The sequence below is a fragment of the Leopardus geoffroyi genome, chromosome B4 (assembly GCF_018350155.1).
Source record: "Leopardus geoffroyi isolate Oge1 chromosome B4, O.geoffroyi_Oge1_pat1.0, whole genome shotgun sequence".
Lineage (NCBI taxonomy): Eukaryota > Metazoa > Chordata > Mammalia > Carnivora > Felidae > Leopardus > Leopardus geoffroyi.
The window spans coordinates 71,283,750-71,310,787 of NC_059341.1; the positions used below are offsets into that span (position 1 = coordinate 71,283,750).

Genomic DNA, 27,038 nt, shown 5'->3' on the forward strand with positions numbered 1-27,038 from the left:
CTAAATTTCAGGATGAAGAGGGAGCTTTGTAGTGTTTTGACTTACCCTACACCTATTTTCCCCTCTCTAGCTCCACAGTAGCCTTGAAAGTCCACAGCCCTGCAAACATGGTGAAAAGAGCAGCCTGGTAGCCACAAGAGAGGCACAACTGGGTTGGACATTTTTCAAATCCCCCTTTCCACATAATTGTCATAATTTGAATTGCTTGATGGCTTTCTAGAAGATCCCACCTGCAAGGCTTTCTTTCATTCTTTCTTCTTTCTTCCTTCCTTCTTTCCTTCCTTTTTCTTTTTTTCTTTCTTTCTTCCCTCCTTTCTTTTCTTTTCTTTCCTTTTCTTTTCTTTTCCTTTAACTTCTTTCTTTCTTTCTTTGACTTGACCTGACTCAGTGCTAAAAGCCTTTTTCCCCTTAGGGACATTTATTGAACCCAACTAAAAGCCACTGTTTAACTTTGCAGCTCCCAGAACAGGGATAACAGTTGGAGCAAAAAATAAGCCAGATAAAAGAAAAAAAAAAAGGTTAAGAGGAAAATCTGGGAAATGAGATGTCTGTAATGGCAGTGAAAAGCTCCAATATATTCATAGAAATCTAGAAAGCTGTGCACAGGCATAGGGGTGAGTTCATGTCCCGGACTGCACACATGCTCAGGAAGCACCTGGGACAGGCCTACATTTTCACCTCTGGTTGACATCCAGGCCATGCACAAAAGCAGGACAGTAAGCTTAAGGACGAGTTGTCAATTATCTGGCTGAGTGTTAAAGGTTCCTACACAAACAGAGATTCTTGGCAAAGGCTGGAGATTGGTTCCAGGTGTCTAAGGAAATCGCAACCCAATCATTAGCTCATAATTAAACTAATCAAGCAAAACTTCAGTGATTACATGTGACAAAGAGTACAGACTTTACAGTGAGTTTTTTTTAAAAAAGTCATTAAATAAGAAGGCAGCAACAACCATATGTGCTGGGGTGGAGGGAGAAAGAATAGAACTATAACAAGAAAAGAGATTGAATTAATAATAATAATAATGATAATGATAATAATAATCAACTTCACACAAAGGAAAGCCTAGGACCAGAGGCTTCACTGGTAAACTCCACCAAATGTTTAAAGAAAAATTAGCATCAAACTTTCCAAAACTCTTCCAAAAGAAAGAAGAGTAAGGGACACTTCCTAATTCATCCTATGAGGCCAGAATAGCCCTCATACCAAACTAGACAGACAAAGATATGACGAAAAAAAAAAAAAAAAAAAGAAGAAAAAAAGGAAGAAAGAAAGAAAACTAGAGAGCAATATCTCTAATGAATGTAGACACAAAAGTCCTCAACAAAACATAAGCGAAACAGTTCCAAAAACAGATAAAAAGGATTATACACCATGACCAAGTGAGATTTATTCCAGGCATGTAAAATAGATGGGATTGCAAAATGGTGCAGCAACTTTGGAAAACAGTTTTGAATTTCCTCAAAAGTTAAACAGCGTTATCATAATACTCAGCAATTTTACTCCTAGGTATTTGCCCAAGAGAATTGAAAACAAATGCTCTCAGCAGCATTATTCAGAATAGTCCAAAAGTGGCTCAACCCAAATGTCCATCAACTTATGAATAAACCAAATGTAGCATATGCCGAAAATGGAATATTATTCATCCATAAAAAGGAATGATGGCTGATATATACTACATCATGGATGATCCTTAAAATACCATGTTAAGTGAAAGAAGCCATATAAAAAAGACCACATATTGTTTGATTCAATTTATATGAAATGCCCAGAACAGGAATATCCATCAATGTAGAATCCAAGTAAGTGGTTGTCTGGAACCAGGGGGAAGAAGGCAATGAGAAATGACTACTATTATATATGGAGTTTCTTCTTGGGGTGCTAAAATGTTCTAGCAGTACATCATGGTGATGGTTGCACAAACTTGAGAGCATAATAAAATTCCCTCAGTTGTAAGTGCACACACATAGACATTAGAATTAGCAGAGAAGGACATTAAAAAGTTATCAATAACTGTAGCATACTCAAAAAGTAGAGACATGGAAAATCTAAAAAAGCTGAAATCAAACTTCTAAAGATAAAAATTATAGTCCCTGAGATTAAAAAAAAAACTACATGGGGATTAATGGCAGATCAGACATCACAGAAGATTTTAGTGGACTTGGAGATATCCATATCCAGATATCCAACTGGATTAATGTTCAATAATAAAAAGGGATAAACTATTGATACATAGTACAACCTGACTGAATCTCAAAATACTTAAAGTCATCAAAATCATGAGACAAAAAGTAGTTTGTATGGTACGATTCCATTTACACAAAACTCTAGAAAATGCAAAATAATATAGTGAGGGATCACTAACATGAAAACCACATTAGGTTATCTGTAGTTGGAAGGGAGAGGGGAAGGAATTATAAAGTCACACAAGAAAAATTTGGGGGGTGATGGAGATGCTCTTCATTTTGAATATGGTAATGGTTCTATGGGTGTATACACTTCAAATATGTGTGGTCTATTGTTTGTCAATTATACCTCAAGAAAGCTGTTTTTAAACAGCAGGCAATTCCTCAGGGCCAGTTTGCCAAACTGTTCCTGGTGGTTGCTTTCACAGTCGGCCGCAATTGACACTTGAGAACTGAGCTAGAGTTGAACATACATGCTGCTATTATTCTCTCTGCACCATCCATGCGTGGTTCCATTGTTTAGATTGCTCTGAATACCACTATCTGGCCCCACAAATTTAGACCCAGTTTCAACCACATCAAATGTTAGACTCAGTTGTTTTTAGACTCAGGAGCAAAACTTCTTAACTTTTTTCTTTGCCTTACCTGTGATGAGTCTCCTGTTACCACAATATACTTGCAGGAAGGGTTCCTGCATTTCTTGATTGAAAGAGGTCTGGTGGAAGGTTCACAGAAACTGTCATTCACTTGAATGTTTTGTGCATCAATGCACTTCACTTGCCGATGTGTCTCTGTTTTATGACATGACGTTGAACACTAGAGGTGCAATGACAAAATGGGGTTTTTTTCTGTCAGTCTTTTATGCAGTGTCTCTCAAAGTTTACTTCTCAATACTCACGTTCAGCCACTCTCCTGCCACCCACTGGTACTGTATGCAGTCCTGACGCCAACATTGCCGCTGAAAATCAGGCCTGGTGGATCCAGCACACATTTCTTCAGCCACCCGACCAACGCCTCTCAGCCGACAGTACACATCCCTTTGCTGAACTCCAGGACCACAGGTCACAGAGCACTACAAAGACGCCCGAGTGAGTTGAACAATTAGCGAGCAAATATCGAATTAGGTAAAGATGGCAAAAGAGTGCCATGGCCTATTTTCTTGTTTCTTTGAAACATAGCCTGACATTACATCAGGTATTGGGTAGAATATATATGCAATCAGTATTTTTAAGGCTGTCTGGGGTGAAGCATCTATACAAGTACGCAAATAGATTTTTATATTGCGGTACCTACTCAAGCCTTATGGAAACCATGACAAACTATAAGAGAATTTATACCAGACACTCCATCCCAGTTGAAAACTATTCTGACTTCAACATTCCTAATATCTATAAAACTCACTGCACAATCAAACTATTCTACTACATTGCTTTTAAACATCACTTAAATCCTGAGACTGTATACATAATCTCCCTTAAAGGAACAATAATTTCCAAGATTGTGTGAAGCTCACCTTTATACTTGCACCATTACAGTTTGGGGATCCAAATATTTGCTAATCTGTTGATTCATGATTGTGTTTCAATGGACAAGTGTTTGGGGAAGCTGATTGTACAAACTGTAAACTTAGACAATCTTGCCATAGTCTCTCAGGTTTCCTTTTTCTCATCTGTTCAAAGATTTTGTGTTATTTGTAAAATTTCATAGGATGTGTCCCTAGATTTATTGCTAACAACAGTTCTACCTGTGACCAGCAGCGTTGAGGACCTGAGGCTCAGAGATGGTAAGTCACTTGCCTGTGCTTCTGCCTCTATAAGGCAAGATGAGGGGCGCCTTGGTGGCTCTGTCAGTTAAGCGTCAGACTTCAAGCTCAGGTCATGATCTTACGGTTCGTGGGTTTAGCCCCACATTGGGCTCTGTGCTAACAGCTCAGAGCCTGCAGCCTGCTTTGGATTCTGTGTCTCCCTCTCCCTGCCCCTCCCCTGCTCACGCTCTCTCTCTCTCTCTCAAAAATAAATAAACATTAAAAAAACAATTTAGAAGGCAAGATGAAGTTCAGTTCTTTCTGACGCCTTACCCTAAGCTGTCCTTGCCTTTGGGGGTTGGGGAAGGAGCTGGTAACCTCTCTGGGCCCTTGCAGTTCTAGAATGCCAGCTCATATTTACAACACAGCTTGACCACAACCAAGAGCTGTGGTGCCAACATTAATAAAGTATGGAGAACGCCCAGTGATACTGATAAAATTTGTGAGTTTGTTTCATATATATATATATATTTCATATATATATATTTCATATATATATATTTCATATATATATATGAAATATATATATATGAAATATATATATGAAATATATATATAAAAATATATATGTATGAAATATATATGTATGAAATATATATGTATGAAATATATATATGAAATATATATGTATGAAATATATATGTATGAAATATATATGTATGAAATATATATGAAATATATATGTATGAAATATATATGTATGAAATATATATGTATGAAATATATATGTATGAAATATATATGTGAAATATATATGTATGAAATATATATAAAATATATATGTATGAAATATATATATGAAATATATATGTATGAAATATATATATATATATATATATATATACATACACATACACACACACACACACACACACACACACATACTCTGGGTTATTCCAGAAAGGATTGGAAGTCCTACTGAGGAATATCTGAGGTTGCCCCACTGTTCCCACCAGTGATATTGTTAGGGTAAAAACTCAGGTCTTGCAAGGGCACCTGGGTGGCTCAGTCAGTTAAGCGTCCAACTTGGTTTCAGCTTAGGTCATGATCCCACCGTTTGTGAGTTCCAGCCCTGCATCTGACTCTACGCTGATAGCGTGGAGCCTGCTTGGGATTTCGCTCTCCTTCTCTCTCTCTCCCCATCCTCAAGTCATGCTGTCTCTGTCTCTCTCAAATGAATAAGTAAAACTTAAAAAAAAAATAAGGTCCTTCACCAAACTTTATGTTTCTGTAGGAGTCTCAGAGTAACAAATTTCTTTTTCTGCAACAATAAATGTATATACCTGCAGAATATGGATTTACCATGAATGAAAAAATATTTATATCCCACAAAAGCTAAGAACTTGTAGACTTGAATTTCTCTTACAGACTGTTGCAGCATTTCATTCTAAATGCACTTGAAAATTTAGTTTTCTTTCTTGTGTGTACAAGTAATAACCACTGACTTGAAAGAGAATTTATATATATGTTTTAACTTATGAAGAACAGTATACATATCTACATAGCTTACATTTCCCTTCATTCTATGCTTAACCAGTTGAATTTTGCCCTCATTGAGTGCTTTCACAAAACCCAGCTCCTTTGTATGGAGAAAACAATAATTTAATGTGTGTTCAGTGCAGGGCACAATATTGAGCAGACTAAAATGTCTAGATGTAGTTTAGCTTATCTGAACCTCTTTTGAAAATGTTTAGCCTATAAAATAAGGCTCCTGCAAACATTTTCCAGGGATAATTTCAGAAATATAAACTACATTTGGAAAACTTCCTGCCTCTAAACCTGAAAAAAAAAATCCTGGAAAAAAGGAATTCACAAAACACAGCTTAGCAAGTTGTTCTATCAGACAATTATAATTTTCTGAAATTCAATAAGCCACAGTGGTTTATTGGTCCCTTGGTCATAGAAAAAAATCCACTGAAAAATCCACTGTGACCATGGGTAACTACTACTGTGGACCTCTTCCCTAAAAGGAAAAAAAAAATGGTCTACTGCTTGAAAGAAAACAAGTAACTTTTTGTTTTTCACTTTTTTTAAGATAAGAATAGAAAAAAGCAATTTGATGCAATTTTAGATTTGAACAGAAAAGAGAATTTATGGCTTACATGAAATATTTCTTAACCCAATATCATCAATAACCCTAACTGAGAGATCCAACAAAAACTTTTCAAATCTGGTCTTAATCTCATGGACGCATTTAGCAGCACTGACCACTTTCTATGGAGCCATCCTGCCTTCTGTAATTGAAATCCCCTTGGGCTCCAGGTACTCTATTCTTTTTAGAATGCTCCTTCTCAGAGTCCTTACCTGACTCTATTTTCTCAGTTCAGCCGTAAATATTAGCAGATTCCGGGATTCTGTTTATAACCTCTGAACGCTCTGAGCGCATACACCCTCTGAACGCTCTGAGCAATTTCTTCTATGCACCAATTTTTTTTTTTAATTTTTTTTTTCAACGTTTATTTATTTTGGGGACAGAGAGAGACAGAGCATGAACGGGGGAGGGGCAGAGAGAGAGGGAGACACAGAATCGGAAACAGGCTCCAGGCTCTGAGCCATCAGCCCAGAGCCTGACGTGGGGCTCGAACTCCCGGACCGCGAGATCGTGACCTGGCTGAAGTCGGACGCTTAACCGACTGCGCCACCCAGGCGCCCCATATGCACCAATTTTTAAAATCTGTTCTCTCCAGCCTTGATCCTAATTCTGACCTCAACATTTGCATTTCCATGTATTTACAAGAATGTTTTACGTATTTACAAGAACTTTCCTGTGTTTTCTACCTAGATATGTCAAAGGCACCCCAAATTCAACATTTCCAAAGCAGAACCTTTGCCTGGTCAGTCTCCCCCACAGGGGTGGATGCTATGAAGATATGATTATTCACTCTTTAGTCAAGTGACTTACTAGAATGACCTCTCACGGCACACCTCTAACTCTAAAATATGTTAAGCTTACTTAACAGCTTCACAGAACTCCAGATTTATAAGCACGTTACATATTATCTTTTTTTAAAATCCAGATAACTAATGTGAAGTCCATGGGAGACTATAATTACAAGTATAATACAGATACTGAATGCACTAACTCACCAACACAGCATTATTTAATTCAGACAGGAACAATCAGACGAACATCCGATTTATACGTAATGTACTGTAACTGCACAGGCTGGCACTTGAAAGACTTGACAGTGGAACTGGGGAAGGTGAACTTTCACCAATCCACAGGTACTGTAGTCATTTCAGCAACTGCTAGAAATGCCAGAACGTGCATTGCAAAAGTAGGTTCACCAAGCTGCTATTTCATAAATTATTTAAAATTCAAATAGCGATGTCTTGTCTCTTGATGCATTATTTATCTTTTTTTTTTTTTTCCCAGTAGACTCCACACCCACTGTGGAGCCCAGTGCAGAGCTTGAACTCATGACCCTGAGATCAAGACCTGAACTGAGATTGAGTAGGACGCTTAACCAACTGAGCCACCCAGGTGCCCCTATAATTTCTTAATAACAGATTTAGGTTTTGATTTTACCATAGTTATTCTTAATTGTGGTCTATTTCAGTGAGTCAATAATGTAGCAGCAGTATTCTCAATAGTAGAATGTTTGGAGTTAGGAAAGATTCTAGGAATGTGTAACTTCCATTTCTCTTCGATTTTGAAATTCCTTTTACAGCTATAGTAAATGAATGACCATCAAACCTACCTATACTTTCATACCCTCAGTCTGGGTATATTCGCCATATCCTGAAAGCAGTCATTCCATTTTTGGGTGACTCTAAAGTTAACAAATACTCGCCCAGACTGAGCTGAAATAGTCGTCTTTAAACATTTACCGACCATCTGGAATCTGTCCTCCTTTCCAACACAGAACAAATGCATATTCACTTTCATGTGAGAAAGTATAAAGGGGTAAGTCCTAAAACTGTGGCAGCTATTTTATGACCAGTAGGAGCTGACCAATAAAATCACAGAAATGCCAATCCAGCACCTTGACCTTGTAAAGCTGCTGAGTCAAACTTAAAGTCAGTGACCTTCTGGTTTTGTTATGTAAACAAGGAATGTCTTTGAGTTGAAGCCACTCATCATTAGGACTTTTCTTACTTGCAGTAGAATACAATGGAACTGACATAGAATGGTTGTAACCATTTGACTGTACTTCTCTGGGGATGTGGGAATTTGTCAAGACTTTTCTTACAGTGTGGGTCCTGGAATAGGCACTGCTCCAAAAATCTGACCAGGATCTGTGCCAAAGATTTGAACACTATCCATCACTACTGTGGCCTATTATGTTGCTAGTAATTTAGACAACTACATCATATTTAATATGTGATCAACTAAACTGTTTTTCCCCATAAACTGTAAAATCCATGTATCTTGTACTTAGACAACATACCTTTTTTTTAACAAAAATAAGCTTGCAATGAATTCAGTACACATAGGAATTAGATTTCTATTGAATGTGCACTATGTGACACGGTAACAATCTACAATTGTTGACTGTAGGTGCCCTTGTAAGAGTGGCAATATATTGCTAAGGAAATATAACGATGACCTGGTATGTAATGATGATAATGAAATAATTATGACTGCAACTATAGTAGGGAAAGCTCAAATAGACCTGTGTTCACATGCTTCTCCCCCACCCCCAACTTCCTTGCCTGCTGCAGATATAAGCAACTTAACTTCTATAGCTGTAGTTGACTCTTCACAGGGTCAGGAAGTGGCTGTCCCTTGTTGCTCCCTTCCTATTCCCAATTTTTTCACTTTTCTTGCAGAGATAAAATTATTTCTGCCTCGAAAACTTTCTTGATACATGCCTTAAACCGGAGAGTTAGTCATCTGAGGCCACTCAAAGAAAGGCCATCTTAAGTATCAAGAAAGAGGAGAAAGGAAGAGAATGAACAGGCAGCATAGAAATGCAAAAACAGGATTGCTGGAACCAACCAGAAGAGATTGAGAAGCATAGTTCACTCAGCCCCAGAGCAAAAACACATCTTCCCTGTCCTGGGGCTCCAGCCTATCTTCACTGGTAGGAACATCGCTTGGCCGGGGAAGAGAGATGAAGAGGTTCTGGGCTCTTGATCAGAGGCTATCGGGACTTAATTAAGATCTACTATCTTTTAGGCTATAAGAGATATATATGTATACATCAGAAATTTTTGAAAATATATAAATATGGATTTATGTATTTGGGAAATATGGAATTAGAGAAATACAAAATCACTTAATTAGCATTTAGCATATAGTTTCAAAAAAAAAAAAAAAGTGTTTCCAGGGGCTTTGGGAAAGGGGGCACCAGTCAACAGATGTGTGAGATTTCAGAACTTCTATCACCTTTGGTTCCAGCTCTGATCTTAAAATACTAGAAAGAAAATGATGCGTCTCAGAGAAGGGGAACCAGGCAAGTGGTTGATATCACGTGGCTCTAGATTCAGTAGGGTTGAGTGAGATCCTCTTTCCAAGTTGTCCAGCAGATTAGCCATGATCAAGAGGAGGCAAGAATTCTGGACTTTTTTTTTTTTTTTTTCTGAGCATAAAAGCTACATTTGGATGGTACTGACCTAAGTAGATGCAGCATGAAACAATGAGGTCTCCAGCACCATGCCTTAAAAACTTGAATATACAAGCAAAGTTAGTATTCTCAAACAGGTAAAATTAAGTTTAAAACAAAACAGAACAGAACAAACAAAAGAACTCTTATGAACTCAAAAGAACTCTTCAGAAAGTGGAGGGAGATTTTTTTTTTCCTTCTAAATGATTCTAGTATTTACTTTGCCTCTAAAGGTATACATCTGGAGTGAGAGGACAAATGGCTCTGCACACCAATGCTTGTTTCTGTTTGGCAGCAGTTGCTAAAATGAATTACTAAATCCTTTCCTTGAAAAATGATATCAAATACCAAATGAAGAGAGTTACCTCAAAACTCACTGGAGCACCTTTGTGGTCACAATTTGCTAAATGAGTCTTTCCACTTGAGGTATAATGTAAAATAGTAATAAAATGAAATTATTTTATAGTGAGTGATTATACTAAAGCAATGTTACAATTTATACAGTCGGAACAGAGTAGCAACCGGTGATTAGCTCGTAACTACTTCTGAAATTACACTTCTGTTGAATATATTATTACATGTAGCACAGTGACAGCCTGCAATTGTTAACTTCATGTGGGTACTTTTTATAGAATAAATCAAAAGCCAACGACTTCACAAATGGTCATTTGTTTCTGGCAGAGATTTGGGGACTGTGTGGGTGTATGAAGCTAATTTCTATGACAAGGAAAACCAATTCAAAGAGAAGAAAGCAGACTCTGTACAAAAGCATCTGTGTTTTTTTATAGTCTTTGAATATTCATATCTGTATCTTAGAAACCCCTTAAACACGTCCATTTAGTGAGTCTTATATAATTTCATACTTGGTGGTAAGCCAAGGCCAATTTGTTAGCACTGATGATTGATTTGCTGTTGTGGGGCTGGAGGTCAAGGGTCAGAAAGTGTCCCTCATGAATACCAACCACAGCAGCTGCACAGCAGAAGAATCCTGAGGATCAACAGGAATGCTGGTGGCCAAGAAGCCAAAGTCTGTCCCACTTCCACACCCATCCCCCAGTGGTTCCTGGCTGGTGTCAGCATTAGAAAGTCTCTGCCACATGCAGCATTCAGTGCTGCGTTCAGTGACTTTACAGTGTTTCACCCTTTGGGGAAAACCACTTTGCCATTATTCTGGTGCATTATATCTTGGTGCAGATAAAGTAAGGCAAACCCTGATTTTTTTAAATGTTTATTTATATTTGAGAGCGTGCGCGCGGGGGGGGGGGGGGGAGGGGCAGAGAGAGAAGGAGACAGAATCCAAAGCAGGCTCCAGGCTCTGAGCTGTGGGCATGGAGCTCAATGTGGGGCTTGAACCCACGAACCATGAGATCATGACGTAAGCCAAAGTCAGACGTTTAACCAACTGAGCCACCCAGGTGGCCCAGGCAAACCCTGATTTTAAGCAAAACATAACAACTATATAAATTCAGAGTTGGAAAGTCTTTTTTGCAACTAAATCACACTATTCAAGATAAGATATTTAGCCCAATACTAAGGCTCTTAGTGAACAAGTTATCCATTGTCCCTAAGATTCAGTGGCCTGAGACAATGCTGAAAAGTAGGCATGGATTTTGCTGAGTCTTTCCAGGTGTGTTCACTCTAGCCTTCAACCAGCTCAGGCTACCTAGTTCTGACATGTTCCTAAATCTTAAAAGACTCCAATGATGCTCCTGTTTAGAACTTAGCAGTCCCTTCTCCAAAACGTAACCTTAGCTCAAAATCCAAGATTTTGGTGTGGAAACAAGGACGTTGTTATATATATCATCATCTATCCTTGACTTAAAAAAAATTTTTTTTAACGTTTATTTATTTTTGAGACAGAGAGAGACAGAGCATGAACAGGGGAGGGTCAGAGAGAGAGGGAGACACAGAATCTGAAACAGGCTCCAGGCTCTGAGTTGTCCGCACAGAGCCCAACGCGGGGCTCGAACTCACAGACTGCGAGATCATGACCTGAGCCGAAGTCGGCCGCTTAACCAACTGAGCCACCCAGGCGCCCCTATACTTGACTTTTAAACTACCTGGAATAATATGATCATCAATAGTCACAAAAAATCAACGGACTAATTTGTTATTTAGATATAGACTTAGCAAGTGCGTTAACACTGTACATTAATTCAGAGCATAGTATAAAATCATGTTTAACAGAGTAAAACACATTTTAGTGGAGTAAAATTTTCAAGGTTATATCAACATAGGGATTTGAGATTTTCTTTATAAATGCAAGAATACATTTATAATTATAAAATACATCACTTACCTCCTTCCACCTATTGGCTTTCCATGAAGGGCATCTGACAGATCTACAAGCTTTGTGAGTTCGAGGTTTCCGTAGATGACTGCAATATGTTTCTTCTAATTTCCCTTGGAACTGGTCAATGCAAAGCACCTCACGGTACTTTAAACCTTTACCACAAGAAGCTGAGCACTAGAAAATAAACACGAATATACTTGATTCATTTTATTTGACTAATTTATCTTCAAAATATATAAAACGAAGCAATCAAAACATCATTGCTTTCTTGGATATTTCTAACTGGAGAGAATTTAAAATTTGTCCATCTGCCCTGGACCATGAATGGACGTTGAAGTACATTGACGGACATGAGCTATCCATTAATTCCATAAGAAGTAGTGTCTACAGTATACCAAGCATTCTTCTGGTACATAAATGGTTTAGATCCCCTAAGGTTAAAGAGTATCTGAAGCTAACTCCGGTTACCACGCATGATCATTTAAATTTTGTATAGTCATCACTATTCTATTTTTAACCCTATATGTTTCCCACACTGCAAAGTATGCTTAGGATGTATAAAGAAAATGCAATGATTTCTCAATGCAGGGAACTGTGATTGAGAAAGGAGAAAACTTATTTTTTAAGTGCACTCCAGTTCAGGTTTGTTTTCTGCATCAATCTGGAAAAATATCTCTGTACAATCAACCCTCCAATATATTCAGTAAAAAGATAACTAAAATCTCTGTAAAGATATAAGTGAAACAATGACTTCATTTTTCAGCCAGTTTCCATTTAATGAGTGAGGCCAGAGCCATGTTGTGGAAAGAGCTTGGGCTCTTTGAAAGAGCTCTGCTTCTTACTACCAGGGTGACTCTGGGTGCATTTCATAACCTGTCCAAGACTCAGTTTCTTCATTTATAAAATGGGAATAATAACACCAATATTACAGGTTCATTATAAAGATGAGATAAAGAATATGAAAAGTCTAATCCAGTCCTGTTACATACAGTACGTTCTCAATAAATATTAGCTTCCTTTTCTACTGTTTTCCTTTACATGATTTCAGGATGTTGGCAATTTTCAGCATAATATATGTACCAGAGAAAACTTAAGACACGGATTCCAGACAACTCCTATCATACCTCTGAGACAGCTGTTCACATATGGTTTCATTTAGAAACATACACTGAGTTCTGAGAATATTAGATAATATATTATATATTTTATCTATAGTTCAAAGACTGTGAGACTATCTAATACAGACTATTAGATGCTTAAAATATTTTAAATTAAAAAAACAGCTGGGGGATAATTTATCATTTTATATGATCTGCAATACTATATCTCATTTGTGTAGGCAATTGATTTAATTCAGTGCCTTGATTATTAAGACTTATTATCATATCTGAAATGTCACTTACAGGTCACTTAGAACACACTGAATTCTGTGAAAATCCCTAAGGGAACTTCGTAACTTACAGTGAGTATGCATTCTTTCCTATTGACCTTCTCTCTTGGATCTAGCTATATGCTCTGTTCTTTCTGACTTGGGTACTTCCCTGTTTCTTGACTTCACTATCTGTTTTTCAAAGAGTATGTTATCTTTTATACCAGAAACATTACATATTATTGAGCATGAAGCATATATCATCAGGAAGTATATATACATGTTCACACATGGAAAAATGTTTTTCTCCTGAGGTACATATTATTATTTCTAAGCTTTAGATCTTTAGAACAGAAGAGCATTCATTACTCTTCCTGTCAGCAAGCATTACTGTGGATAATTAAGATCAACACAATTGTTCTTAAGGAAGATGTAAAAATATTTGGTAACTTATTTGTTCTATTATTGAGTTTCTACTATATACCAAGAGTTGAAGACACAGATTCATTAAACACCTTTTGCTTTTGCCCTTTACTCTCAAAATATTTATAATCTAAATGACACATACCACCTATTAAATCAATTATACCAAAGTAGATCGACAGAATATTAAACCCAATAAAAATCAGAAAAAAACACAAGTCATAAAGACCATTAAAATAATACAATAAAAATTATGGATTTAAGAAATTCTGAAAAGTAACCATTCATTTTGGGATGTTTGATAAGTACTCAAGCAAGGAGAAGGTGATATTTAAAGTCAGTTTTGAAGAAGTAAGCTTGTCGATGGACAAAGATGGTGGTCATATATTTGTTTAGTAAGTCTTCTCTGGGCATTGCCCATGTGTCTGTTTTGTAAAATTCTGAGTTTTAACAATGCCAAGAAATCCAAGAATCACACAGTAAATATGCAGCTGATTATTGATATTTCTGATAAAAATGACCATTCATTTATTAAACTATGTACCATAAGAGGGGATACTAAAGATTCTACTTTAGAATTCAGCGATGTATTTCCTCTACGAGCAATATCTATGAATGGAATGTAAACTCAGATATTGTAGTGCACTATCGAAGCCAAGATTATTCTTCACAAAACTGAATAGTGTCTCCTACTCTAACTCAAGATTGTCTTTCTCTTCATCATTATTCTAATCTTTAACCAAGACTATTATTAAATATAATTTTAAACATTTTTTTGGCTAAAAAACTGACAATGGTTTCCTATTGCCTTCAATAGTACATCAAAACTTATATTCTTTTTTGCTTTCTTCATCCATTAAATTTCAGTCAACATACCTTTCTGACCTTATATTGTTACTTTTCAACACACACCTTTGCTCTACTTAGGCATAATACAGTAACTTTCTCTTTAATGTGACATATTCACTCAACAAGAGTGCCTAATTCACATTATTTCCTTTTACCTCAATTAATCACTTCCTTTGATGCTTGCTAAATGTGATTTATCCTTAAAGGTCTAAGTCAATCCTATGTCTAAGGTAAATACATGTCAATCTTTCACTTCTCTAAATTCTTCTGAGTCTCACTCTGGTTTTAGCACTTCATCATTTTCTACTTTTGTCACATTCTTTATCTACCCAGACTTCTGGAGGTCAAGGACCTTTTAAAGATTACCCACATCACCCACAAAAAGGCAGGTAGAGTAAATATCGGCTGATTAATTGATGTTGATCTTTGGTGTAAGCAATTCCTTTTGTTTTTCTGAAACTCTAAGGTAATTTATTAACACATTTTAAATTCCTTGGAATGTATTTATTGGTTTGTAAACACAAAGTTCTCTAGGAAAGACAGACATAAAGCACAAAGAATTTCAAAATAAATTATGCTTGGTTGCACTTTTAAAGTAGAGCTCTTTTTCCTCAAGATTCGAAGGGGAGTAAGTATATTATTTATCAAGTCTGATGAATTCTATATGATGATTTAAGTAGAAGAGATCATGTTATGCAAAGAATCATGTTTTAGCTGGAATGAGGTTTCCATAAAGTGAATAACTAGTTAAATGCTACCCTCTTTCTTGCAAACCACAATACATTCTGAGTTGCAAAGATACCACAAATTGGCCCACTTGATAGGAATACTCAAACATGACAATTATTTTCTTTGGTACTCAGCAAATTTTTTTGTTTTTCTCTTTTATATTCCTGATACCATCCTACTCCCTTGAGATTTTACTAACACTGTGTATTTTCCTGCATTCTCATCAAAAGAATTCTTAAAAATCATCCCTATTGTTCTTAGTTAACATAGTGTTAAGTTCTGAGATATTTTCATAAATGCGGTGGGATAGTAGAAATAGGATACAATCTACTTCAGAAGTGCTGACATTAAATACAAGTAACCTGAACTGCCTATTCCCATAAACTAGGTGAAGCCAAATGTCTACTTAAGGCAAAAAGAAAATTTGAAACAAATATAGGATTTTCAAGCTCTAAAAATGAAATACAATCTCCAGAGTTGTGCAGGTTGGATGGCACTTTCAATTCCAAGGTGGAAAGTTGGAATTAATCATTTTAATATGACTCACTTTGTAACAAGTCTATTCTTGTTTTTAAAGTTGTACATAATTCCAGAATAAGATTATTTTTAATATTTGAGGTGTGGGTTATTATTTTGTTTGTAAAGATATCATAAAGGAGGGAATTGACAGTTTGTGACAGATGTTGATTCTAGACACTTAAATTGCTAAACAAAATAAGGAAATGAAGTTTACTTAACTCCAGTTCTCGGAAATGGAAAACATCACGATCAGATACATGAAATGGTGCTCAACATAACTAATAATCAGGGGAATACAAATTAAAAGTACAATGAAATATCACATCACTCTTATTGGGATGACCATAACCAAAAAAAAATGAATAATTAATTCTGGTGATGATGTGGAGAAAGGAAAAACTTGTGCACTGCTGGTGAGATTGTAAACTGGTACAGCCACTATGGAAAAATAGTATAGAGAATCCTCAAAAAATTAGAAATATAATTACCATAAGATCCATTGCTTTTGAGAATTTATCCAAAGGAAATGAAAATACTAACTTCAAAAGATATCTTCACCCCTACATTCATAGCATTATTTACAAAAGCCAAGACATGGAAACAACCCAAGTCCATCAATGGATAAATGGATAAAGAAGTTATGGCAGGGGCACCTGAGTGGTTCAGTCGATTAAGCAATTTTGGCTCAGGTCATAATCTCATGGTTAGTGGAATTGAGTACCACATTGGGCTCTGCACTGATAATGTGGAGCCTGTTTGGGATTCTCTCTCTCTGAGCCTCCCTGACTTGCATGCTCTTTCGCAAAATAAATGAATAAACTTAAATAAAAAAAAAAAAGAAGCTGTGGTACACATATATACAATGGAATATTATTCTGCCATAGAAAGTGAGAAAATCCTGTTATTTGCAACAACATAGGTGGACCTTGGGGGCATTATAAGTGAAATAACTCAGAGAAAGATACTGTGTGATCTTACTTATATGTGGAGTCTTGAAAAAACAAGAACCAAAAAACTCAGAGATAAGATTTGTGGTTACCAGAAGTGGGGGACGATGAGAAGGAGGAATTGGAGCAAAGTGATCAAAGGTAGAGACTTCATAAGTATTAGAGATGTAACACAACATCCTGATGACTATAGTTAACACTGTGATAATATACACAGGAAACTGTTGAGAATAAATTCTAAAAGACCACAAGGAGTTATTTTTGCTTTTGTTACTGTGTCTATATGAGATGATGAATACTAACTAAACTCACAACAGTGAACATTTCACAAGAGAAGTCAAATCATCATGCTGTACACCTAAAACTTCTGTATTGGTGCATGTCAATTATACCTCAATAAAACTGGAAAAATTGGATGAAGTGAATTTTTGCTTTATTTCTGGCTAGCACATCATCTGTCTCCTGACAGCAAGGTCCGTAGTTATCTGCCGAAAATGTGAAAGCTCATAGCCATATGTCTGGGTGTCATATCTATCCACTTACTCATTGTATGGCAGGCATTAGCCCATTTCCTCAGACAACCCAGGAAAACCTACAACCAGGTAACAAAAGCATTCACACAATCATTTTGTTTTAGAAGAGCCAAACTCCCAGGAACACAATCGTTGCACATTACAGATCTAAATCTGAATGCACTTTATTACAAACCAGAAATCACTTCCATTACATGTGACTGAAGAAGCATCAAACTACTATGTATAAAACGGATTAAACACAATGATAGCAAAAAAATACTATGGGATTTAAACACAATGATAGCAAAAAATATAATCAGGTATTAGAGTGTCTCTTGAAATAATTTGAGAGAATTTGGTTGTGTATTCCTTAGCCTTAAAGTGCCAGTTCTAAAAATATCAACTAATTTCTCAATATAGGAACATGTATTATTTATCTTTGATCTTTTGCAAAACTGAACTGTGTTATGCTTCTGTAGCAAAGATAAAAATTTTTAATGGGAAATTTTGACGATAACTACTTGGCAGGAGACTTTTTAAATTTTTTGGTAATTATATGATAAATGTCCTCACAACACTATCACAAAACAAGATTGATCTATGAAATGACATAATAGGGAAATGAGTTTCAGATCAAGACAGACCATAAATTAGATATTTTGTGGAATAAAACACTTGTGTGTACGTGTACATGCATATATGTTTTATCTATTCTTTTTGATTTTTAAGAAGCCTGTAGCATTCTTTAAGTAAAATGAGAAGGCTGCATCTGAACCCAGGAACAGCACGGTTTTTGAAATCTTCAGGAAGCCAGTAACATCTACATATCTAAGGGTAAAGCCCCATTTCAGTAAAATTTCAGATGAGTTTTATGCAACCACTCTGTAATTAGGGGCATGCTCTACATTGGTAGGACACTATTTTAAATAGAACTCCTCATTACAGAAGTAACACATTAACGTAGTTAGAATAAATAGCCAGACTATAGAATATGCTTAAACAAACAAAAAACGACAAAATATGCATAGTAAGAGTGGGGTGTTAGCTCTGTAAAATAGTACTGCTACTGTTCCTTTAATTCAATGCATATGTGCACTAAAGAGTAAGATACTAAATCTATCAACAGTGACCCTATTCACAGTATTTCCTGAAAGATTATAGGTAGAGTTTCAAAATTAAATGGAGTTTGAAAATTCTTTTTAACCTGTTACAGACATTCTTTGATTATACAGCTTTAATAAGCCAAGCCAGCATTTGGTCTTAAAAATAATCACTACTGAATATGAAATATTTCATATTCTATTGCATTGCTTCTGATTAATTTAAAGTTTGCAACTCCAGACATTTAAATTTTTTTTTAAGTCAGATTCATTTGCAAAAATGTTTTGAGTCCCAACTTAAGGGACAAAGAAACACATTATTAACAAACATATCCAGCAAACTTACATTGCATTCATGTCATTGTAATAATTATAACACTTTTTTAAATATTTATTCATTTCAAGAGATATCAAGAGAGAGAGCTACAGAATCCAAAGCAGGCTCCAGGCTCTGAGCTGACAGCACAGAGCCTGACTGGGGGCTCGAACTCACTGACTGTGAGATCATGACCTGAGCTGAAGTCAGTGGTTTAACCAACTAAGCCACACAGGCACCCCAATAATTATAATTTTAATTTCTATTTCATGTTCTAAATTGTTATTTTAAATATACATATTGTTTATATTTATGTACATACACAATGAATTTATAGTTCTAAGCTAATATCTCAATTATATTTCAATATAATTAATATTGTCTAAATTATGACTTTGGACAAGTTTTGTGATTATTTTCACCTTCAAATATAAAACCTGAAACAAAGTTGCAATCAATAACTAATGCAAATACTTTACAGAAATTTTCACTTATACAATATTATTTTATACGTATAAAATATCAGAAAATCAGAAGGAAAAATCATCCCAGTGACAGAAAACTATAGTACCCAATCATCTGATTAGTTTTCTTCAATAATAAGATTTGATGAACAATCATTACAAACGTGCCAACATTAGTTATTGAACTCAGGTTTATTTTGCTGTAAGAGTAAATGTAAATTTTTAAATTTTTATTTAAATCCAAACGAGTTAACATATAGTGTAATAATGGTTTCAGGAGAATTTAGTGATTCCATCACTTACATGTAACACCCAGTGCTCATCCCAGCAAGTGCCCTCCTTAGTACCCATCACCCAATAAATGTAATTTTTATTCAAAATGTAAGCACTATCTATAGTTAAAAACAAAACAAAACAGGAAAAACTCTCAAGTTTAAATTTTGTAATTTATTTTCTTAGCTTTCTAATAGTATAGTTGTGTGTACTATGAAGGGGTAATGAACATTTCTGATTCTTCTATAAAATCTGTTTAGCAAGTAGAACTCATCTAAACAGTTCCTTGGGGCCATCATTGTAAGTTTACTTTTTCTTAATGTCTTTATACAAATCACAACAACTAGGACATTACTTTTGTAAGATTGTATGGCACATTCCAAGATGAAAACCCCACTCTTGTCCCCTGGGAGCCTACCTCCAGAGTCATGAGCACCTGCCTCCCCGGATGGAACAAACTAGAAAACTATTTAGTGTGGGTAGACCATAAAAAGTTTAAAAGGTCAGAAAAATGACGAAAGCATACCTTTCAAAAATATTGACTTTTAAGGCATTGCTATGGTAACATTTATAAAATTCTTAAAATCAAGTGTCAGCAGAATAACAGGATTTACCATTTCAAGTTTCTACAAATGTTTTGTGCTAGTTGTGGGAGTTAACAGAAATAAAGCCAAGAAGTTTGCTTTTAAGTAGGGTTTTAATGGTCTGAAAAGGACAGAGAACTCTCAGATGAGAAATAAAAAAAGATCTATGAATGCTTTGATAAGGAAAAGTCAGAGTTGAAATTAAAAGAACAATACCCGGTGAACATATTTACGTCTATTTATCATATGTAATAAAAGTTGTGAAGCAAGAATGTTTTAGGGATTAATTTTAGTGAATTTAAGCTAATTTCAAAATTATCTTAATTAGATTAAAATGAATTCTTTGTGTTAAAATTTAAGGTGGGGTTTAATAGTTTTTACTATTGGGAAGTAGAGGGTAGAATAAAAGGGCATGGGATTTGGAATCGGACACCTACATTTGAGTGTCCATTGTCAGCTGAGCAACTTTGGGCTAGGTGCTTAACCTTGCTGATCTTGTTTTCTCACAATAAGGTGGCAATGATACCCACCTCAGGGTAGTTGTGAGATTAAAGGATAACATATGAATAACCTAAAACACTGCTTGACACAAGACTCAAAATGCATATTAAACTTCCATTCCCCTTTTCCTTCCTTTCCTAATCCTTAGGAAATACAAACTGGTGAAAATACAATCTATGGCATGGATTTCTCTATGAAACACTTGAATAGAACATGGAGGTTGTTCAAGGCACATACATTTAGAATTCATTCAGCGATGAGATAGAAGGATAATCACCCCAATGGAATTCCAGTAAGATTCTATCTTTTTCTCCCTGAAAAACAAACTCTGCTTACCTAGACACTGAAAAACACACCAGACATACCTTAAGTTATTGTCACAGTGGGCATGAGGCAGAGAAACAGGAAGGGAAGGCAAATAGACATCTGGTTAAAAAAATAACCAGATTCAGTTAAAAATGGTGGTGTGACCATATGTATTCATTTCCCCTCCCTCAATCCCACAAAGTCAGAGTGAATCAAATAGATTTCAGTAACTTTGGAAGATCTAAAGAGGATAAAGGGAATGAAGAAGACCAATAGGAAGGAAGACAAACTCGTACCTTCAGGGCCAAGAGGCTCAGCACTGGATACATTCCTCATTGGCCAGATCAGAGGCTTCTCTGAAGAAATTAAATGGGGTGGGGGGTGGGGAGGGAGGCTCTTGAATTGGAGATGATTGATGAAAAAATAATGGAATTCCACACGTTGAACTCTTGAGCCTTACTCAGCCTCTCTGCCCATATTTCTCTTGCTCGCAGGTAGGGCATTAGAGGGTCCTTCTCTGAGAAACTGGGTCTCCAAGAGAACAGACCTTCAAGAACTGACTGACAGGGAAACTCAGTCATTAAACTCTATGCAAATGCAGAGTTTCCAATCAATTCTCTAGTGCCTTATTTTTAAATAATAAGGAGCTGCAGAAAATCATCAACTTTTGGAGGAAATCGTCAATAGGAAAATCAGAAAACCACTCCCACCCTCACCCTAAAGAAAGTGTATGAAGGTTAAAGAGATAATCAGGAATTGCGCCTCAAAAAAACTGTAATTAATATAAGAAAATAGATGTTGTATGGAAGAAATAAGAGTAGAATACTATGACCCGGAAGCAATTAGAATGCAAAGAAAAACCTTCTGATAATTAAAAACATAACTAAAATAACTCAAGAGAAGGTATAGACATTGACAGTTTCCCAGTGTGTGAAACCAAATGACAAAGATAGGAGAATAAAAAGAGAATTAGAGGATAAATCCAAGAATACCAACCTTCCACTAGAATGAGTTCAATAAAGAAAACCACTGCATAGAAATTATTTAAAAAAATACAACCAATTTTCTGATTACAAGTATCCTTAATGTTAGGGCCCACAAAATGGCTAGAAAACTGAATTTTAAACATATAAAGTCACCTCATCATGAAATATTAGAATGACAGGGATAAAGATACCAAAAGCCTCAGCAGCAAAAGTATAAAGATAAGGGCACAAAAAACAGATTAGAATTCAGAATCACTAGATCTCAATAAATAGGTCAGAATGCTAGAAGATGCCTTACAAATTCTAAGGTAAATTTTATTTCACTCATGTGTAAGATCTAAGACAAACAAACCTGTACACCAGACTCTTAAATATACAGAACAAAATGGTGGTTGCCAGAGGGAGTGGGTGGGAGAATGGGTGAAAGAGAAAGGGGATTAAGAGGTACAAACTTCCAATTGCAAAATACGGAAGCTACAAAAAGTACAGCACACTAATTTGAAAAGATATATGCACCCGTATGTTTACTGCAGCATTACTGACAATAGCCAAGATATGAAAGCAGCCTAAGTGTCCATCCATAGATGAATGGATCAAGACGTTGTGTGTATACACACTAGAATGTTACTCAGCTATAAAAATGAATGAGATATTGCTTTTGCAGCAACATGGATGAACCTAGAGGGTGTAACACTAAGTGCAATAAGTCAGACAGACAAATACCATATGATTTCACTCATATGTGGAATTTAGGAAACAACAACAACAAAAAAAGGAGACAAGAAAACCCCCACTCAAATACAGAGCATTGGTGGCTGCCAGAAGGGAGGTGGGTGGGGGGATGGGTGAAATAGATAAAAAGGATTAAGAGTACATTTATTGTCATGAGCACTAATGTATGAAATTATTGAATTGTGTTGCACACCTGAAAATATAACACTGAATGTTAATTATACTTAAAAATTATGGAAAAAAATTGAGGGAAATTATTCTCAAACTAGAATTCTATAGCCATTCAAATTATTAATCAAATATGAAGATTAACGCTTCAGGTTTACAAGATGGAAAAGTGTTCTGTCTCATTTTTCTTTTTAATTTTTTTTTTAATGCTTATTTTTGACAGAGAGAGAGAGAGAGAGAGAGAGAGAGACAGAGACAGAGCATGAGTGGGGGAGGGGCAGAGGGCGAAGGAGACACAGAATCCAAAGCAGATTCCAGGCTCTGAGCTGTCAGCACAGAGCCCGATGCAGGGCTCGAACTCACAGACCATGAGATCATGACCTGAGCTGAAGTCGGATGCTCAACTGACTGAGCCACCCAGGCGCCCCCTCATTTTTCTTAAGAAGACATGGATAAAAGTGTTTCAGAGAGTAACTTTCTAAAAAATTTTTAAATGTTTATTTTTGAGAGAGAGAGAGAGAGAGAGAGAGACAGAGCGTGAGCGGGGGAGGGGCAGAGAGACAGGAATCCAAAGTAGCTCCAGGTCCTGAGCTGTCAGCAGAGCCCAACCTGGGGCTGGAACTCACAAACTGCCAGATCATGACCTGAGCCGAAGTCAGACTCTTAACTGACTGGGCCACCCAGGCGTCCCTAGAGAGTAAATGTTAAAAAGAAATATGTGATGCACGAAAAAGTCGTCAAAATTGAAGATGAGTGAAACGACTTTCACAGGATCAGAGACTGGTACGACAGGGTTAAGTCCAGATGATAGGAGGAAGATTTTATTTTGGAGGGAGATCTCTGCAACAAGTCTAGGTAAAAGGAAATATCTGGGCATTTTAGAAAAAAAAATGTTCATGGAGATTTTACATACCTACCTGTTCAGGCACTTGAAAGAAAGAATAGTGATTGAACGTCAAAAATCTAAGCAAATTTTTAAGCAAAGCTATATTAACTCCAGGGAAATTAAAGAGTTCTGTAAGAAAGGAGTACTTCAAAATACACTACAGTGTAGACACTGGCAGAAGGTGTAGTATTAACTGAAATTTATTTGGAAGATAGGCTTATAGGATTATAGAATTATTGGTCATTTAAGAGAGTTAAAGTCTTGGGGAGCCTGGGTGGCTCAGTCAGTTGAACGTCTGACAGGTCATGATCTCACGGTTGACTATTTCAAGCCCCGCATCGGGCTCTGTGCTGACAGCTCAGTGCCTGGAGCCTGCTTTGGATTCTGTATCTCCCTCTCTCTCTGCCCTTCCGCGCACCCCCCCCACCCCATGTCTCAAAAATAAACATTAAAAAAAAAAGTTTGAGAGTTAAAGTCTCAACCTCTATTAAATGAAGCCAATAGGTGATGTTTTTTGATGCATCAAGAAATAGCAGAAAAAGCCTATGAATTGGAAATATGGAAGAAAACAAATCAAAGGATTTAAAGATTATTTCTGGGGCAGGAAACACTGTACCAGGAGATAGCTTTTTTTAATCAACATTTTAGCACCATATCTTAACTATGTACACATGTCACATCAATAAGACTATTCAAAACTATAATCAGTGATATTTGGCTCATTAATGGAGATTAAGGGCAAACTGGAGAGTTGTTTCTAAAGGTATGTTCTAGAGCTCTAGATCCACCCTGTTGGGGACACTAGTAGGTACTTTATAAATACATGGAAGGCATACTTCTTGATTTACTTGTGATATGAAGTTGAGAGAACTTATTTAAAAGTCAGATATGAGATTTAAATTAAAAAACTAAAAAAAAAACCCTCAGATATGAGAATTAAAGAGTAAATGAATTGAGGTTATTAGGGAAGAAATAAAAGTACATCTTGGCTTAAAAATATTTACTGCTAAGGATAAAATGATTAAGAATCATCACATGTGATACATATAGGCTTATACTGATGTAAGATTGGTATAAGAAAACTGGGGGACTGCTAAAAACAAATTTGAGGGATACCTGGGTGGCTCAGTCAGTTAAATGTCAAACTCGATTTCAGCTCGGGTTATGATTCCAGGGTCATGGAATCAAGCCCCACAGCAGGCTCCTCACTAAGCATGGAGCCTGCTTAATGTTCTCCTCGCTCTCTTCTCTCTCTCCTTCCCTCCCTCCCTCTGCCTCTCCCCTCACTCGTGCTAAAATAAAACAAATCGGATGCAATACTGAATATATTGGGTGCAGCATTCACACCAAGGGGGGCATTATTCTTTACAGCTATTCCTTACAGTTGACCATTTTGCTAACAAATTCTAAATGCCAGATTTTGAGAGTAATAACAAAGGAGACCGGGATGGTTAAATAGATACATTTAACCAGGAGAACAGATGAATGGTTGTCTTCAAATATTTGTCCTGTGGAGGAGGAATTTAATACATTCTTACTTCAGTGTGCAGAAAGAATTACAGGTGAATATTTCATATATATCAGTCTCAGCTCAAAATGAAAACCAATCATACTTTTCCTGTGCTGTGCAGTATGGTCTCCAATTTAAAGATTTGCTAGACATGAAAACTACGTATACTTCAGTTGAGAAAATTGTTGAATTTATGTTTTGTGTAGAAGGATAAAAAAATTGGAATTCTCTCCTAATTTTAAAGATGTGATACCAAAAAAAAAAAAAACCAGTGGTTTTCAAATATTTTAAGAACCACAATTTAACTCTTTATATATGTATGTAAAGGATTGATAAAGTCTATTATTTGCTCAAATGAGAAGATGCAAACTTCATACCTGAATTATTGGGCATCTTATTACTGAGCATCTTTGATAAGAAGAATATGCCATTCTTTAGTTCTCAAGAATTATCAAATAAATCTGGTTTATATTGCCTTTTACTATGACATCAATTACCTGAATGAAATCCTGAAGTTATTCCCAGACTTCAAAATATCAGTTTCTGAGAAAATAGGCTTCCAAAAAGAATCTGCTTTTTATTATAACCACAAGCTAAGATCTAATTTCTCTTTTAAGTTCTCTAGAGTTTTCCTGAGCATTAAAAAATATATGAAAAAATATTTTCCCAGTGTATGAGACTTACAAGTTTTCCCCATGTTTTGACTTAAAAACTATAAAATATTCTCATAGTTGGAAAGTGACAAAAATCTAAATATTTCAGAAAATGCAAAAAAATCTCCAAAGCTGTCAATATAAACCATAATCTTAACTGACCTACATTACTGTATCTAAATAAAGGGAATATCTTAATAAGATTGGATATTGGGATGATATTCATGCATAAATTATGCATAAATGACCTACATTACTGTATCTAAATAAAGAGAATACCTTAATAAAATTGGATATTGGGATGATTTTCATGCATAAATTTATGCATAAATTATTTTCTAGCAAAAATAGCTAGAATTCCTACCAAAATATGCCCACACATTAAAGATGTTGAATTATAATACTAAACCTAAGAACGGAAGCACATTTATGTACTGAACGAGTGAATAAATACTATGTCGAGAAAAACTTGTGAGCAACTGTATATGAAGATCTTTTAAATATGCAATCTGTTTTATCTGAATGAGATAGAGTTGAATTTTGTTCTACAAAAATAACAGAGGAAAGCTTCATGTAACAGAGCTCTTTCTTCAAGATTTTTGTTGTTTTGCTGCTGTGGGGTGCCCTGTGGATCAACAGAGATAAGGGCCTCTTCCTGGTTTCACCTGAAATTGAGAACTTACCAATTTCAGCAGAGGGGCTGGTATGGAGGTGGGAGCCCATATGAGCTACTGGGTTTGAGCCTGTTCCCTGACACTTAAGAAATGCCGGGAGTGAGGACGGAGCCATGCCTGATTAATTTCCATATTACTAGACGTGAAAATCTTGCCAAAGCCCAGAAATCAACAGTAAAGAACTTTCCATCAGATGGAAAAATGGGAACTCTCTCTGGTGGCAGAATAGGGAGTCATTTTTTATTAATGTGGGAGTATAAATTTCCTTTTATTCTTTCATTCTCCTAAAAATATATCATTTACACAATATAATTTGCATCTTAATTTACACTATCTTTAATTCTTACCCTATACTTAATGGTCTAATTAATCATACAAAATGGTTTCTGGTTCTACCTATCAATTATATTTGGGTTTAGGATAAAATCTACTGTAACAGAAGAAAACTTTCATAAATAGATGTTTATACCCTGAAAAAAATTACAAGCTAGTAATAGAAATGATACTACTGTGAGTCTTGTTCTGACAATTTTAATAATTGCACCAAAGTTACGTTACACGGAAATCTAAATGTTTGATACAATATTTTCATTTATGTATATTTTGGAACTAGTGTTGGAACTATAGTATTTGTTGTTAAATAAAATCCCATTAAAAGGAACATTTGTCCCAAAAATAAATGATAATCATCTCTACCTGTTG

At 35.9% G+C, this 27,038-nt stretch overlaps 1 protein-coding gene across 3 annotated transcripts in view; it reads right to left on the reverse strand.

Annotated features, from left to right (window-relative positions):
• The window catches only part of ADAMTS20 (ADAM metallopeptidase with thrombospondin type 1 motif 20), a 174,249-nt gene that overhangs the window by 33,601 nt on the left and 113,610 nt on the right, over positions 1-27,038 (reverse strand). For all 3 annotated transcript variants that reach the window (XM_045463296.1, XM_045463295.1, XM_045463294.1), the window contains 3 exons: positions 11,839-12,006; positions 3,085-3,258; positions 2,832-3,002 (listed from right to left, as the gene is read on the reverse strand). In XM_045463296.1, the coding sequence (XP_045319252.1) occupies positions 2,832-3,002; positions 3,085-3,258; positions 11,839-12,006 (513 nt within the window). The remainder of the gene's footprint in view (positions 1-2,831; positions 3,003-3,084; positions 3,259-11,838; positions 12,007-27,038) is intronic.